At 53.1% G+C, this 15091-nt stretch overlaps 1 protein-coding gene across 3 annotated transcripts; it reads right to left on the reverse strand.

Moving 5' to 3' along the window:
* Positions 1-500: 500 nt before the first annotated feature.
* KCTD7 (potassium channel tetramerization domain containing 7) lies at positions 501-12030 on the reverse strand. Of its 3 annotated transcripts, none has more exons than XM_085016967.1 (4): positions 11651-12030; positions 9043-9212; positions 5323-5501; positions 501-4547 (listed from the first exon to the last, which is right to left on the reverse strand). In XM_085016967.1, the coding sequence occupies exons 1-4, from the start codon at positions 11792-11794 to the stop codon at positions 4411-4413; spliced, it is 630 nt and encodes a 209-aa protein (XP_084873093.1). In that variant the 5' UTR covers positions 11795-12030; the 3' UTR covers positions 501-4410. The 3 variants fall into 3 exon arrangements, with proteins under 3 accessions (XP_084873093.1, XP_003354565.2, XP_084873092.1); XM_003354517.5 differs by having other exon boundaries at positions 501-4636; XM_085016966.1 differs by having other exon boundaries at positions 501-4636; positions 9043-9245.
* Between the last annotated feature and the right edge of the window lie 3061 nt (positions 12031-15091).

Consider the following 15091-nt stretch of genomic DNA (forward strand, 5'->3'; position numbering starts at 1 on the left):
GGGGTCAAATTGGAGTTGCTGCTGCCAGCCTACGCCGCAGCCACAGCGATGCCAGATCCTTAACCCGCTGAGCAGGGCCAGGAATTGAACCCACATCCTGATGGATACTAGTCAAGTTCATTACCACTAAGCCATACCGGGAACTCCGACAGGAAGGATTTCTTTCAGAACCACCTGACATGGCTGTGAGCCTCCTTCCCCCAGAGGCATCTTAGCTGGAGAGGGCAGAGCTGTCTGCCTGGGTTGGGTGGGCACCTGCCTACCAGAAACAGAGACCAGGTGAGGGTAACTGCAGAAGGACCGCCAGGGGCCTGTCCCCCTTTAACTTCAGTTAGGGTGGAAGTTCAGCTGCTGGACTCAGGGAAGAGTCTGTTTTACTTAGTATGGCAGCCCCAACCATCCCACGTTTTAAGCAGAAATCGACTCATACTTGCGGGCAGCACGGAGGGCAGAGGAGGGACAAGAGTAAGTCTCTCAACAAGAAAGGCACGTCAGCCAGCTTCTAATTCTTGACTTTAATGCCACGTGAGGGTACCGAGGCTCCATGCACCAAAGCTCACAGACAGGAAGTGAACTAACACAGGCAGCACTAATCTGTGTACACACATCCCACGCTGTACAGAAGGAAGACCATGGACCCCGTGACCGCCCACTCCAGAGGCAACTGCCTGCTCCTCCACCCGGCTCTGGCCCCCCTCCTCCAACCCTCTGCCAGCCCCCTCCCCACCCCACCCCCCGTGAACATGTGTATACGTGTATGTTTTTTCCAGAATTCCAAAAAGTGCCTTTCCCGCCCTGGTTCCCAACACTCTGGCTTTTGATAAATAAAGCTTCCCTCTTTCAAGGGTCACAAGGCAGGCGCCACCTTTGTGAAAGAGCCCCAGCAAAATGGTACCCAAGGAAGCTTCATCACTCATAGCAGAATCAAATATGGACAGAGGTACGCGGAAGGATGACATCTGAAATTCCAGCTGGGATCAAGACGCGCTGTGTGAGTCGTTTTTGTTTTGCTGCTGGCGTTAGTTGTCTCAGCCATTTCAGGACCCAGCTCAGACCAAGATCACACACTCAGGCTCACCCCACTTTGAGGCCTGCAGATATCAATTTCCTAGTCCTCCAATGAGCGACCCAGAACAGGAAGACTGTATCACCTGACCAGCCTGAGGCACAGGGCTCCCACAGCTGCCAGAACATCCCCGACCCCGGGGAGAAAGAACAGAAACTTTCAGAGCACGGTTGACTGCTCTCCACGTGGTAAGCACTGGACAGCCTGGTGAATTCACCACAGGTAGAATAAGGATGGTGACAGTTCCTCTATTTCTTCAGTTTAGAGTATTACCCCAAGAAATCCCCCACCTGGGATGGTGTGATGTGTTTCACTTTGGTTTTGTTTCCGTCTTTTTTGCTGCCGTTGTGTTTTTCATGCTTACTGAATATCGGCTAGCATCGCACCATGTGGTCCTATGGCCTAAACTTTCACCTTCCCAACCAGTGAGCAGAGCGCCTGGGAGAAAAGGTACCCGCAGTCAAACATAAGGGAAGCTCCAGAGGCAGGCGCTCTGGTGTGACTCACTGACAATGCGCCCAAGCATCCAATGAAAACAAGCTTCCGGGGTTCCCATCATGGCTCAGCGGTAACGAAGACGACTAGTATCCATGAGGATGCGGGTTCGATCCCTGGCCTCACTCAGTGGGTTAAGGATCTAGCGTTGCATGAGCTGTAGTATAGGCTGCAGGCGTGGCTTGGACTCTGCATTGCTGTGGCTGTGGTGTAGGCTGGCAGCTATAGCTCTGATTCGAATCCTAGCCTGGGAACTTCCATATGCCGTGGGTGTGGCCCTAAAAATACTGAAAAAAAAGAAAGAAAACAGACTTCCTTTCAACCCAGAAGAAGCATCCATCTTCAGAGCCCTCCTTCTTGACCCAACGCTTCTCATGCTCAGGGCCTGGCCATTTACAGTTGAAAAGGGATAACTGGGAGAGGGCACTTCCTCTGAGACGACCTGTGTTTGGGGGCCATCACTACAAACCACCTCATTCATGAGCACCTTTCAGCCCGGCCTTGGCTTCTCATCAGAGGACGGCCAAACCGGGCCACCGAATTCCTTTCCTCCATTTAGGAAGAGCTCTAACTGACTGCCAGTGTCCCTGCTCTGCTTGGTCTACTGGCTTAAGAGCCTTGTCTCCCCGCCATGGCACAGAGCACGTCACCGTGAGCACACGGGGGACAGAGAAACAGGGGTGTCTCCAGCAAGAGGTGCAAGGACCATTAGCATCCTTACCCAGCGTCCCTGGAGCCCCAAGCAAATCTTCGGGGCACAATTTTAAGGAAACCTGCATTTGAGTGACCCAGGCCTGCCCTGGCTTATGCGTAAGGACTCTAAATAACCAAGTGCCTGGATGCTCTGGGTTGAGGAGGGAAAGAGAAGGGGCGGGGATCAGATTCCCGAAAGCTCGGGGCTTAATTATCTGCTCTCTCCTGGCACCGGCTCCCCGCTGCACAGCCTGCCTTGGCGTCGGGCAAACACGAACTTGGAAGGCAGTAACACCAATCAGAGCAACTTCAATGAAAGACTCTTCTGTTAGAAGGAGGCAAGAGCTGTGCCGCTGGGGTAAGGTCCACGTGGGGACATCAGCTCCAGCAAAGTGACAATCCACTTGTGGATGAGAGCAATGAGAGAACACGGTATCTCGGAACCTGAACCGCCGACTGCATGGTCCCCTTATCCTGGCGCCTGCTCCACGCATACAAGATACAATGTTAGAAGAGCCCAAGGCCATGCCTTGGAATCTTCCCATCCTGGGGCCCAGAGGTCACTGCCCTGGGAAGGAATTCAGCCAGGGTCCCAGGGCTTGGCCTTCTCTTCCTCGGAAGGAGGCACACATCTGCAGCTCCGCCTTGCCCTCCTCACCTGTCTGGTCTTGTAAGACTGAGAGCAGTGAGGCTCCTCTAAAAAAGAAATCTCCCTACAACAACACCCAGGAGCAGTCAAGTTCCATCACGATTATGCGGAGAAGCCCTGAACACCACACAGGAGGGTCCCGGTCTGATGACTGGCGCTGCACAGCACTTCCTTGAGAGGATGCAGGCCCGCGCCCTGACCGGCTGACCAGGCTGCAGACAGCGCAAGAAGGAAATGCAGCGGGAGCAGAACCTAGTGGCCCTTTGCCTCTGAAGTGTGGGGAGGCAAAACGAAATGGTGGTTTGCAGCTGTCTCCCTCCAGCCCCTGGGACAGCTGCAACCCCTCCGCCCCGCACTCCAAGCCCTGACTCTCCTTTCCCCAAATAGATCATCTCCTAGAAGGAGACTAGCAGGAAAAACAACAGGGGTTTCTATCCAAGAAGGTTCACCAGAAACTGGATCCGAACACATGGAAGGGCCGCCACAAAGGTATTCTGAGCCTCGAGAAAGGATGCTACATCCCAAAGGTAACAGAAGATCCAGGCATCCTGCCTGCTTGACTTTGGGGAAATCTTTGAAAAGAGCCCCTGAAATGTGTATTCCAGCCCCATGAGAAGATAACCCTTCACGCAAGGAAGGTTGGTGGAAGGTAGGAGAAGCCCAGGCCCCGAGGCAGGGCTGTAAACATTGTGCTTTTCTAAGGCCAACGTGGTGCGTGGCTTTGGCAACTATGGTTACATCTCCAAACGGTGGTGAAGACAACGTCTGGGGAGGAAAAGAGTCTCCGCACATCCTGAGACAAAGCGTGGGGTTCTCACTGGGGGAAGAGGGAGAGAAGGCGCTCCTTCCTCGGCCAGGGGCTGCGGGGGCTCCTTGCGTCGGTCCCCCATCATTTCTAGTTCACACGCCTATACCGAGCACAAGGGGGACACCTGGACCGGGGAGGGGGTGCGGAGGGCGAGGGATGATGTCTATGTCAGTCCGGGAACGTGGCTCTAAACAGGGCAGAAACTCTCCTGCAAGGTCAAGAAAGTGACAAAACCTCTCCGGGCTTCTCGGTCCAGCCCCAGCAGGCCGGACCCCATCGGCCTCAGGCAGAGACTGCCGTGCCTCGAGGAGAGGCCAGGTGAGTGCAGGCCCCGGGTCCCCACGGGCCACCAGCCCTGAGCCTGGCCCCGAGGTACAGCCGGGGGGACTGGGGCCGCAGCTCCATGTGCTTGTGCTCAGAGCTCAGGGCCTGGTCCGCAGCTCAGCAGGTTCTGGGGAGCCAGCCGCCCTTCCAGGGGCCTCGCTCCCAGAGCCCCCAAGGGGAACGGACACCCTCCCTGACGGGACTCTGTTCCCTCCCGGGGCTACTCACCACCACGTGATCTTGAACTCATAGATGGGGCGCTTGCAGTAGTAGTGGTTGATGAGGTGCTTGTCGCACACCCCGATGCACTGGTGGTCCACGGTGAGGCCCTGGGCCGAAAGGTCCGTGACCAGGCAGTGCAGCAGGTCATAAACGTCAGCCACCGCCTCCCAGGGCCCGAAGGACACATCCACTTCGCAGTGGTGCTCGAAGAGCTGCCCGTCGCTCTCGCTCCGCTCGAAGCGCAGGGAGTTGAGGAGCGGACACTCGTAGGGGGTGATGGGCATCTCCTCCTTGAAGACACAGACCTTGAGCTTGGCAAAGCGGGCCTTGCGCTGGACGGCGCGCAGCCGGGCAATCTCCACGATCCGCTCCAAATGGTCTGTGGGGTGAACACAGCACTCATTGCTGGGACGGGGGGGGGCAGTGGTAGGGGGCGAGGCAGCTGGGGGGAACAGACAGCCCAGTGACATGGGGGCAGGGGTCCAAGAGGGAAGAGAGAGCCCTGGGGAAGAGACTCTGTGGGCTTATGAAGGACACACACTGAAACAGCGATCGTGGTTCTACCCGGCAAAAGGAAACCAAGGGGATGGGATGAGTACTCCACACACCCCCCCTTTTTTTTTTGGTTTTTAGGGCCACACCCGTGGCATATGGAGGTTCTCAGGATAGGGGTCCAATCGGAGCTGTAGCCACCAACCTACACCACAGCCACAACGCAGGATCCGAGCTGCGTCTGAGACCTACACCACAGCTCATGGCAACACCAGATCCTTAACTCACTGAGCGAGGCCAGGGATCAAACCCGCAACCTCATGGATGCTAGTCAGGTTTGTTAACCACTGAACCATGATGGGAACTCCTGAGTACGCCCTTTTGAAATGCGATTTGATGACACTGCAGGCAAGGTGGGCCCCGGATCACCAAATCTCCCCGTGTGAGTGGGAGGGTGGCAGGTATCTAGATGAACCCCAGGCACACCTCTTCTGGGGGAGACCTCGGCGCTGATGGATGCCTGGCAGCCCTCCTTCCTCACACCCCAGCTGTGCCAGGCAGTTAAGCCCTCACCTTTGTAATAGGGCATGAGCCCCAGAAACGCCTGGCGCACCTTCTCCCCCTTCAGCGGCTGCATGTTCTCCAGCTGCTCCAGGAGGGGCCCGATGGCATAGTACTGGGCCTCCTTGTACACGGCCCGCACGCGCTCCCGGGGCGGCAGGTCCCCCGAGCGCAGGAAATTCAGCACATCTCTGAGCAGGAAGGAAAGAGGGTTGGTGAGAAGGAGCTGATGGACCCGGACACAGGCTCATAGTGGTTAGAGCACAGCGTCTGGAACCAGGCGGCCACAGCTGGGTAACCCTGGGTAAACGAACTTAACCTCCCTGTGCCTTGATTTTCTCATCTGTAACATGGGGGAAAACCAGAAAACCACCCTGTAATGTGATGAGAGGATTATAAGTTAATACAAAAAGTGCTTAGAAAATACCTGGCACAGAACAAGGCCTCAATAAGTGTTAGTAGTTACTATCAACATCATTACTGCTATAATGATCATTAAGTATATATAGGAAATATATATATGTGTATATGTTTAAATTGAAGTATAGTTAACATTCAATAAATATACGATTTTTTTCTTTTTTTTTTTTTTTTATGGGCCACACCTGTGGCATATGGAAGTTCCCAGGCTAGGGGTCAAATCGGAGCTGTAGCCGCCGGCCTCCACCACAGCCACAGCAACCCAGGATCTGAGCCACAAGTGCAACCTATGCCACAGCTTGCAACACCGGATCCTTAACCAACTGAGCGAGGCCAGGGATCAAAACTGCATCCTCACGGACACTAGTCAGGTTCTTAACCAGCTGAGCCACAAGGGGAACTCCACAAGTTTTAACTGTAGAGTTCCACTACTTTTTTATGGTTTATCACAGGATTTTTTTAATTAAAGTATAGTTGATTTACAATGTTGTGCCAATTTCTGCTATACAGCAAAGTAACTCAGTCACACATGCATATACATTCTTTTTTGACATTCTTTCCCATCATGGTCTCTCCCAGGAGAGTGGCTACTGTTCCGTGTGCTGTAACAGCAAGACCCTGTAAGACTCTGGATGGTGATCTCCAGCTGCAGCCTCAGTTACTTCAGGTATGAACACAGCCCTACAGCCACCGCCTATGTCAGGATTAGAACATTCCCATCGCCTTGTGCTTCTTCTCCATCCCTCGCTACAGAGGCAACTGCTCGGACTTCTACGCCTCTCAACAAAGATGGGTTCTGCCTCTCTGGATATTCGTACATGTGGAATCACACGGCATGGTTTCTTTCGTGCCTGGCTTCTTTCCCTCCACCTAGAGTTTTTGAGACTGAGTCTCTACATCATGTGCGGTGGCAGTTTCTTCCCTTTTATTGCCAAGTATAATACCACCATAGGAAAACCCTATCAGTGACTTACCCATTCTCCGGCTGATACACACTTGAGCTGTTTCCAGCTTGGGGCTCTCATGGGGGGAACTCTGTGATAAACAGTCCCTGTAAACTTCTTGTGGATTTGGGCACCAATTTCTCTTGGGTAAAGAGCAGGAGTAGAATGTTTCAGTCAGTGCATGGGTCAGTGCATGTTTGACAAAGTGGCTGCAGCATTTTCCGTCCCCGCCAGCGATGTGGAAGAGCTGTGCACCTCCCCACAAATCCTTATCTCATCAGGATTATTCTGTAGCTTACGGAGAAGACACCTGCCTAACCCTGATACCCGGACAGGCTGGCTTCAGGAGTGAATAATATCACATATTACATCTCCAAATCACAATTCAGGTCTTTCAGTTCTCTCTTCAGATTCTTTAGGGCCACGAGTAATCAGACCCATCACCAGCAGGTGTGGGAAGGGCGTCTGTGAGGACATCTGAGCAAACCCCAAGATCAAGCTGTTAGCCCAAGAGTCTACGACCACGATGCAACACCAGCTAACATTCGCTAAGTGTTAATCTGTGTCAGCCACTATTCCCTGCTTCCCGTTTAATCCTGTCAATGACGACGTAAATGCTCTCTTACATCTCGTTTATAAACGAGGCAAAAGTGGGGCTCAGAGAGCTTAAGGAACACCCTTGCTAAAGGAGCCAACAGCTAGCCAGAGGCCAGTTGCAGACAGATCCAAGCCCACACCTGCAGTGGTCCAGGCTTCAGTCCAAAGCACTGTGCACCGATCACAACAGGAAGCCACCCAAGGTAGAGGCCCAGGCCGCCTCCATGGTGGGCACTGGGGGTATGCGAGCTCCCCCACTGAGAAATGCCCCAAACCTCTAGTTTATGTTATCTGAATCTTCCAACAACTTCATATGCTGCTGATGAATCATAGGCCACTGGAGTCCAGTAGTCTGAGGATAAATGCCACAACATCCTGCTTTCTGCCACGCCTGTGCCTGGCTCTGCCATGCTCTAGCTGTGGCCACCTGGGCATGGGCACATCAGCTTAGAGCCAAACCTTGTTCCCCCTCCTCATCACCCCTTCCAAAATTAGTCCTCTAGGATCATAAGCAAACCTTGGTGAGCTCTGAAAAACATAACCCCGGGGCAAGGCCCAGCTAAGAGGGCTGCGGGAGCTGCCAGCTGGGACCAGCACTTTCCTCCCCCAAACAGCCTGCAAACAAAAATCTTTTTATAGCTCTGCAGAGCGATGTGACACTTTGTTTTCTCAGCATTGGAGGCAGCTGACAGCCCAATGGGGAAACCCAGATGCTTCAAAGCAAACGATTTGACCAGAGGCTCCTTTCTGAGGATGAAAATGACCCTTCTCCCCATGTGGCCAGTCCTACGTGGAGGCCGGCACGGAGGCGCAGTGGTTGGAGAGCTTCCCTCCGTTCAAGGTCAAGGACCATGTGAGTTCTCCAGTCATCTCCAAAGTTAGACGGATGGGGCCAAGAGCTTCAGCCACAAACTCTGAAAGGACCCGGCAGGGCTCTCACCAAGGCTCTTTATTTAATCCACACGACAGGCAGCTGTAATTATTTCTCACTTCACAAACAAGGAAACCGAAATACAAAGGCTTTAAGTTGTCCACGTGTAAGCTTGTCTGAAGTCCTTTTGTGGGAAGAGCGATCTTTTTTTTGAGATTGTGTCTTTCCATGTTTTACTGCTAAAAATGACAGTAACAACAGAAGATGGAATTTTTTTTTTTTTAAGACTCTTCTTGGCATGACTTCGGGATGGCAACCCTATGTTGGCCCTTCCCTCACCTTTTTTGTTCTGTTTTGAACTACAGAAAGAAGTCTAGGAACCACTGCCACACACCATGTTCCTGGCTAACCCTGATGCCAAGCCCCAGATCTGGCTTTGGGGGTCTTCTCCCAGAAGCTGTGTTGGAGCTTCCCTGCCTCTAGGCGGGGTCACACCTATTCCACAGGGATGACGATTTCCCAGTCTGATTTGCCCTAGGAGAGAAGCAGTTTCATCCCATCCAGCCAATGTGCCAGGCCTGGGGTATCTCTGGCTATTCTTGTCTCCTCGGGGAAAGAAACTAAGTTCTGATGCAATTCAATATGCATATTTTTTTTGGTTGCACCTGCAGCACGCAGCAGCTCCCCAGCCAAGGATGCAACACAAGCCACAGCAACGACAATGCCAGGCCCCAAAGCCACTGAGCCACCAGGGAACTCTTATCAATATGCACATGTATTCATCCCTCCAGCAGGTTATCTCCTCCTCCAGCTGTTGGGGAAGCTATCAAAGCCTCACAGCCAAGCCCGGCCGCTCCCTCACTAAGACGAGGCAGCAGGGTGGCAGAGGGAGACACATACCCGAAGTGTGCGCCGTCCCGGTCGATGAAGTAGCGGCCCTCGGCGTCGGTGGGGATGTAGTGCCGCCCGCTGAACATCGCCGCCAGCATGGTGTCCTCGTAGCGCCGCAGGGTGGACAGGCGTGTGGTGAAGTGCGCCCCTCCGATGTTGAGGGGGACGACCTCGGGGAACTGGGAAGGAGCCACCGGCAGAGTCGGTCAGGCCTGGGGGAGGAGAGCCTGCGCTGCTCTGGCCATGGCCTTCTTGGGTCTGAGCGGGGCCATGCTGTTCACTTGGCCCCCCAAGCCACAACCCAGGGGTCTTTCTGGACGCTTCTCTCTCCTCCCTTTCTCCACACTCATCAGTGACCAAGTCCTCCCCCTCCCCTCCCCACAGCTCTTCAGTCAGGTCTCTCCACCCCAATCCTACTATCTCTGCTCTCGCGTTCAAAGCTTTCCTGGTCCTCCTTCCACTTCCTGAACCTACCATTGCTGTGCCCTTGCTCACTCCGTCTTCTCTGTCCCAAACGCTCTTGCCACTGTCCCTCTGTCCATTGAGCAAATGCAATCGCCCCATACGGTGGTGTGTGGTGTTCACTGCACAAGGGCACGTGGATGAGAGGGATCTGCTACGCAGCTGGGTGCCCTTCTGCTAATTCACACCAAGGCACCATACAGGTCGTTCTAAGAGCTTCTGTTCAAGGTCCCCTTCACTGTGAGCATGTCTGCTCTATTGTCCCTCGCTGGCCCCAAGACAGAGTAAACACTCCCGCCATTGTGCCTTCCCTGTCTCCACATTCTCCTTCCTAACAGTGCCTAGAACAACAGGCACTTTGTGCTCCAGGCGGTTATTACTGCCCAAGCTCCCCAAGGGCAGGGGTAGCATCTTGTTCGCCGACCCTGAAGCCACCCGCAGCAGGGCTCATAGATGTTTGCTGAATAAGTCCAGCCATCCACTCCTCGCCCTCTGCCCCTCTCCACTTCCCTCCTTCATCTGCGGAGTGAGAACTGTCCCCAGCCCAGCCAAGGGTCAGGAGGCAAGGGGAGGGTGAAGGGCAGGGAGCGATGGTATGCATTTGCCCGGAGAAGCTCTCCGTTCTCCCTAAAAGGCTCAGGACTTTTTTTTAGTTTTTAAAATTTCTTTCACTGCTTGTGGTTTTGAAAGAAATGAGGCCGGTTCTCTCTAATTTTCCCCCCAAAACTCCTCCACATTAACTACAATGTTATCCCAGTGCATACTTTTCAATAGTACAACAACTCCCAGGCTCTATGAAAGTCTCTGTGTATTTGTCTAGACAGTCCTTCTTCCTAACTTTCAAATCCTTTGTGAAATAAAGAAGGATAAAAATAACGCTACATCAAAGTTACCCCGGGGCCTCGATCAGTGCCTGGCTCACAGTAAAACCCCCCAGTTTGCACTAGATCAGTGAATGAATGAATGAAACAGACAGGCGTTTACAGTTCTCTGAATGTAGGTACCGTTACTCTTCCACACCCAGAGGACTGGAAATGCCTTCTGCTTATTCTATAGCTAGCTCCTCTAAGACTATTCTGTGTGCATACCAAGGACTCAAATATTATTGGGGGGGTAATAATACTTCTATTACTCACATGGAGCAATGAACTCTGTAAAAGAGCGAGCACTGGAGTGTGGCCTATAGTCTCTGGGTCCTGAGCTTTCTTCCCTTAAATCACACTGTTTCACCAATGACAATGCACAGAAACATTGGACCCTGTGTCCCCAATGGCTTTTTTTTTTTTTTTTCAATTACAAACAGTCCTTCTGGAGTTTTGCCCATTTTCACAAGTGTCCCATGATGCTTTGAGTATCTAACCCCAAGAGGACACTACAGTTTTCCAAGAGCCTCACCCAGCCCCACCCAGCCCCTCTGGGGCTCAGGCCATCTGCCCAGGACTCCCCACGTCACATGCTCCCATGTCTGGCACTACCTTAACCCCTACCTCCCAGTCTCTGTCTTCAGTGCCCAGCAGGGCCCCACCTTCCCTCCTCTTTTCTCGTCTCTTGAGGGTCATTTCAGGTGTTCATATGATCATGTCACATGCATTAAGACCAGTGGAAGCCACCATGCATCACAGCACAGCAGCTAGGAGGGGAAGCCATGGAGTTGTCAGGTGAGTGTGGCCACAGCTATGAACTGGCCTGCTTCTTATCTGCACACTGCCCCTTAGCCCACTCTCTGGGCAGCTGGAGACTGGCTTTGGGCAATGACTAAGGCCTCTTCTTGGATTCTCTGGAAGACACTATCATCCCTTGGGGTTCCAAGGGCTCCTTCCCATGGCCTTCCTTCCCTCCTCCAGTTGGTAAGGGTGGGCCATAGGGATGGGAGTACCAAGCTTGCAAGGAGTGAATCCTGGAAGGAGGGAGATGGGAGGGCCAGGTGCTGCCTAGAGCAAGGAAGACACACCTGGCGTGTTTTACAGAGGGTGCGTGGGGAGGGGGGGATCGGTGGGTGGTGGGAGTGGGATGGGCAGGGGAGCACAGCTTCTGGCACCGCCCTCGGCCTGACCCCCTCCCCAGCCTCAGCGCTGTTCACATCCCAAGGTCAGCTCTGTCTGGCACCGGCTCCTGTCTCTGCACCCCTTCTCGCGCCCCCACCCCCTCCAGGTACCTCCTGCGGGAGCAGGGGCAGTGCGTGCCCAGCCTGCGTGGCCGTAGGGGTGGCCGGCTCCAGAAAGTCGTCTTCGGCGTCGGAGCTGGACATGGCACCGTCCGGACGACGGTTGTCTGGCTCCCGCCCCGTGACTACCACCATCCCTCTGGCTCTGGGCAGTGGGCGCGGCTTCGGGCGGGCGGGAGGGTGGTGGCCCGGGCACTAGCACCCAGCAGCGCCTGGCATGACGCGGCGCGCCGGTGGGCGGGGCCGGAGGGGCTGAGAGCTCAGCGCGGTGGGGCTGGAGGGCGGCCGCTCCCTCAGCGCCAACGGGCTCGCTGACCACCCGGCGGACCGCAGGGCCACCGGCCTGACCCGGCCGCCTCCCGCTATTGGCCGAGCTGCCGCTAGTTCCGCCCCTGATTGGCGTGAAGCTCGCCCAATCTCAGAGCAAGTAGAGCTTTCGCTCCGTGCCTGAATGGCCACTGGGAGCCGGGCTGGCTGGCCTGCCCCGTTCTGATTGGCCCTCTGGACAGTGGGCGCGCCCTCCCCACCCGCGAACACTCGCTCGGCGCGTGGGGCGCGCGCACGCGGCCACCGTCTCTAAGCCGGGCCTTCTTGGGTCCGAGGGTGGCTCCTGCATCGGGGTCGACACCTAGAAACTTGCGAGGAGAGAGGGCTCACGACTTAGTCGTTCCTACGTCTCCAGGGCAGCGCGTGATGTGCATCCTTGGGCGTCAAAGGCCAGGCAAATCCGGGAGGACCAGGTCGCCGCAATGGAGAGCGTAGGCATCCTTTCCCGGAGGATACGGAGGAGGCACGACTTAGGTCACTGAGGTTGTAGGAGAGGAAGGGTAGCGCTGCAACAGGGACTGGCCCTTCTCTAGCCACAAGGGCAAAACCTGAGTTTCCAGTCTTTCCTGATTGACCCAAAAAGAAAACTCAAGTTAGAGGCAATTGAGAATGACAGTGACTCTCACCCTCAATGTGTCAGTTCTTCCACTGGCACCTGGAGACACAGACGGAAACAGGCCCTCTCTTGAGACGCTCCCAGGCTGCTGAGGCAGAGTCCAGCCTGATCCAACGTCTATCAACAGCCTTGGATGCTGTGACCCCTGGTATAGTTGGATCAGCTCAGGGACTCTCCTAGGAATCAAGGTTTGAGCCCTTTCAAACCATTTTTACACCCAGTTCTTCATTTGCATCTCACATTGTGACAGAAAAGGAAGCTGAGACCTAGAGGATTAAAACCACTGTAGGAGTGTCCTCCATGAGTGTTTTCTCCAAACTTGGTTGCATCAAAATCACTGGTGGGGGAACTTGCTAAAATGCAGATTCCCAGTCCGACTCCAGAGAATCTGACTTGGTCCATCTGGGGTGAAGCCCTTGAACTTGCATTCCTAACGAACTCCCCAGGTAACCCTGGGTGCTGCAGGTCCTTGAACCACGTTTTGAGCAGGGCTGCTCTAAAGAAGGCTGCCTGAGGCCATCTCTTATCTGTAACTACCTGCTCCAGCCTTTCTCAACATCCATAACAAAGTTTCTTCTTTCCATCCTTAGAATCATTAGGATTCCAGCTGTAATAGAAACTGCAATCAAAGGTGGATTATATCATAGGAAAATTTGATTATCTTCTATAACAGGAAGTCTGAACAGCTCCTGGATTGGTCCATTAAGTAATGCAATAAGGAGTTACCTGGACCAGTTCTCTTCCATTTGTCCACTCTGCCAGGGGGACTCTCCTCCTTTAAAAATTCATATGAGGAAACTAGAGAACTAAAGGCTTATCAGGATGACAGTTTAAATCGAGGCTGTCCAAAGAGAATGGAACGGGAGCCCCAGAGGCTCAAGAGGTAGGGAAATCAGGTACAATCAGTGTTACATTACTGAATGTGTTGGAGTTTTCATCTTCCATTTTGGCTGAGGATTTCCTTCAGGAATATAGTTGCCCAGTTGGTTCTGTTTATATGGTGTGTATTAAGGGGGCGGGAAGTCCAAGGGCAGCAGCCTGCAATGAAGACTTGCTGAGAGAGCAGGAAGGGGTTGCAGCAGGCTTTCTGGGAAAGCAGGGCATTTGGCTGGCAGCAGCGATTCCCACCCCGCAGTGAACTGACTTCCAGGCCAGTTCACAGGAGGGCTGCAGAGCAGGGTCAGTGAACCTTGGAGAGAGGAATGGGTAGCTCGTGCCCATGCAGAGGTGGGGGCTGCTCTCAGAACACTGGTACTTACAGCTGGGATTACTCTTCCTCCACGAGTCAACAAAATACTCCTACAGGCACTGAGTCCTGAGATTAGCCAAATGGATTCTATTCTCCACATCTCACCAAAAAAGAGAACTTCGGAATGGCAACAGATTTCCAAAGTGCTGATTCAGCATGTGGATTGAATAATTTAAAACAATAAAAGAAATGAAAAACAGGAACGAAAGCTTCCATCTTCTTTTCCCCATTACCTTCTTTCGGTTTTAATTTTGATTTGAACCTTTAGACATATAAACAGTTATAGACCATAACAATTACAACCCATGTACTCACTTCCCAGCTCATGAAATACAATATGACAAACACAGTTGTACCTGCACATACCTCCCTAATCTCATTCCCCTCCCTCCAAAATATATGTATCATTTCATTCATGTTTTCTTTTTAGTTGGGATATATGGTACAGAAAAATGCAAAATCATATCTGTACAGCTTGAAGAATAATTATAAAAGAGAAAGAGAGCCCTGTAACCACCACTCAGTCAAAAAACAGAACGCTGCCAGCTCCCATTCTCTCCAAAGGCTCCTCCATGACAAACTCCATTCCTCCAAAGGTCACCTCTGTCCTCACTTTTCTTTCTTTCTTTTTTTTTTTTTTTTTTGTCTTTTTGTCTTTTTGCCATTTCTTGGGCCGCTCCCGAGGCATATGGAGGTTCCCAGGCTAGGGGTCTAATCCGAGCTGTAGCTCAGCCTACGCCAGAGCCACAGCAACACAGGATCCGAGCCGCATCTGTGACCTATACCACAGCTCACAGCAACGCCGGATCGTTAACCCACTGAGCAAGGGCAGGGACCAAACCTGCAACCTCATGGTTCCTAGTCAGATTCGTTAACCACTGCGCCACGATGGGAATTCCTGTCCTCACTTTTCTGACCATCATTTCTTTGTTTGCCCAGCTACCCACCCATGAATATAACTAACTCTAAGCTGTGCAGTTTAATGTTAGCTGGGTTTTGGACTTAAAGCGAATGGAATCTTTTCCATGTCACTGCTGATGAGTATTTAATTATGTCCCAATGTTGTACGATGACAAACGGTGCTGCTATGAACTCTATATCTTGTGACGCTCTGTCCAATCAGAGCTGCAGTGCTGGCCTAGGCCACAGCCACAGCAATGCCAGATCTGAGCCTCGTCTGCAACCTACACCACAGCTCATGGCAATGCCAGAACCTTAACCCTCTGAGCGAAGCGAGGGA

This window comes from Sus scrofa, chromosome 3 (assembly GCF_054392235.1).
Source record: "Sus scrofa isolate SSC_HxYL_T2T_F1_AM1 chromosome 3, Sscrofa_HxYL_maternal_Yorkshire_Landrace_v2.0, whole genome shotgun sequence".
In the NCBI taxonomy this organism is placed as follows: domain Eukaryota; kingdom Metazoa; phylum Chordata; class Mammalia; order Artiodactyla; family Suidae; genus Sus; species Sus scrofa.

Coding starts and splice junctions, on each gene's coding strand:
- KCTD7 (XM_003354517.5), bottom strand. CDS start 11,794: ATGGTGGTAGTCACGGGGCGGGAGCCAGACAACCGTCGTCCGGACGGT. Junction 5,502..9,042: donor CGGGACGGCGCACACTTCGG/GTATGTGTCTCC, acceptor CTTCCTGCTCAG/AGATGTGCTGAATTTCCTGC. Junction 4,637..5,322: donor GCTCATGCCCTATTACAAAG/GTGAGGGCTTAA, acceptor TTCACCCCACAG/ACCATTTGGAGCGGATCGTG.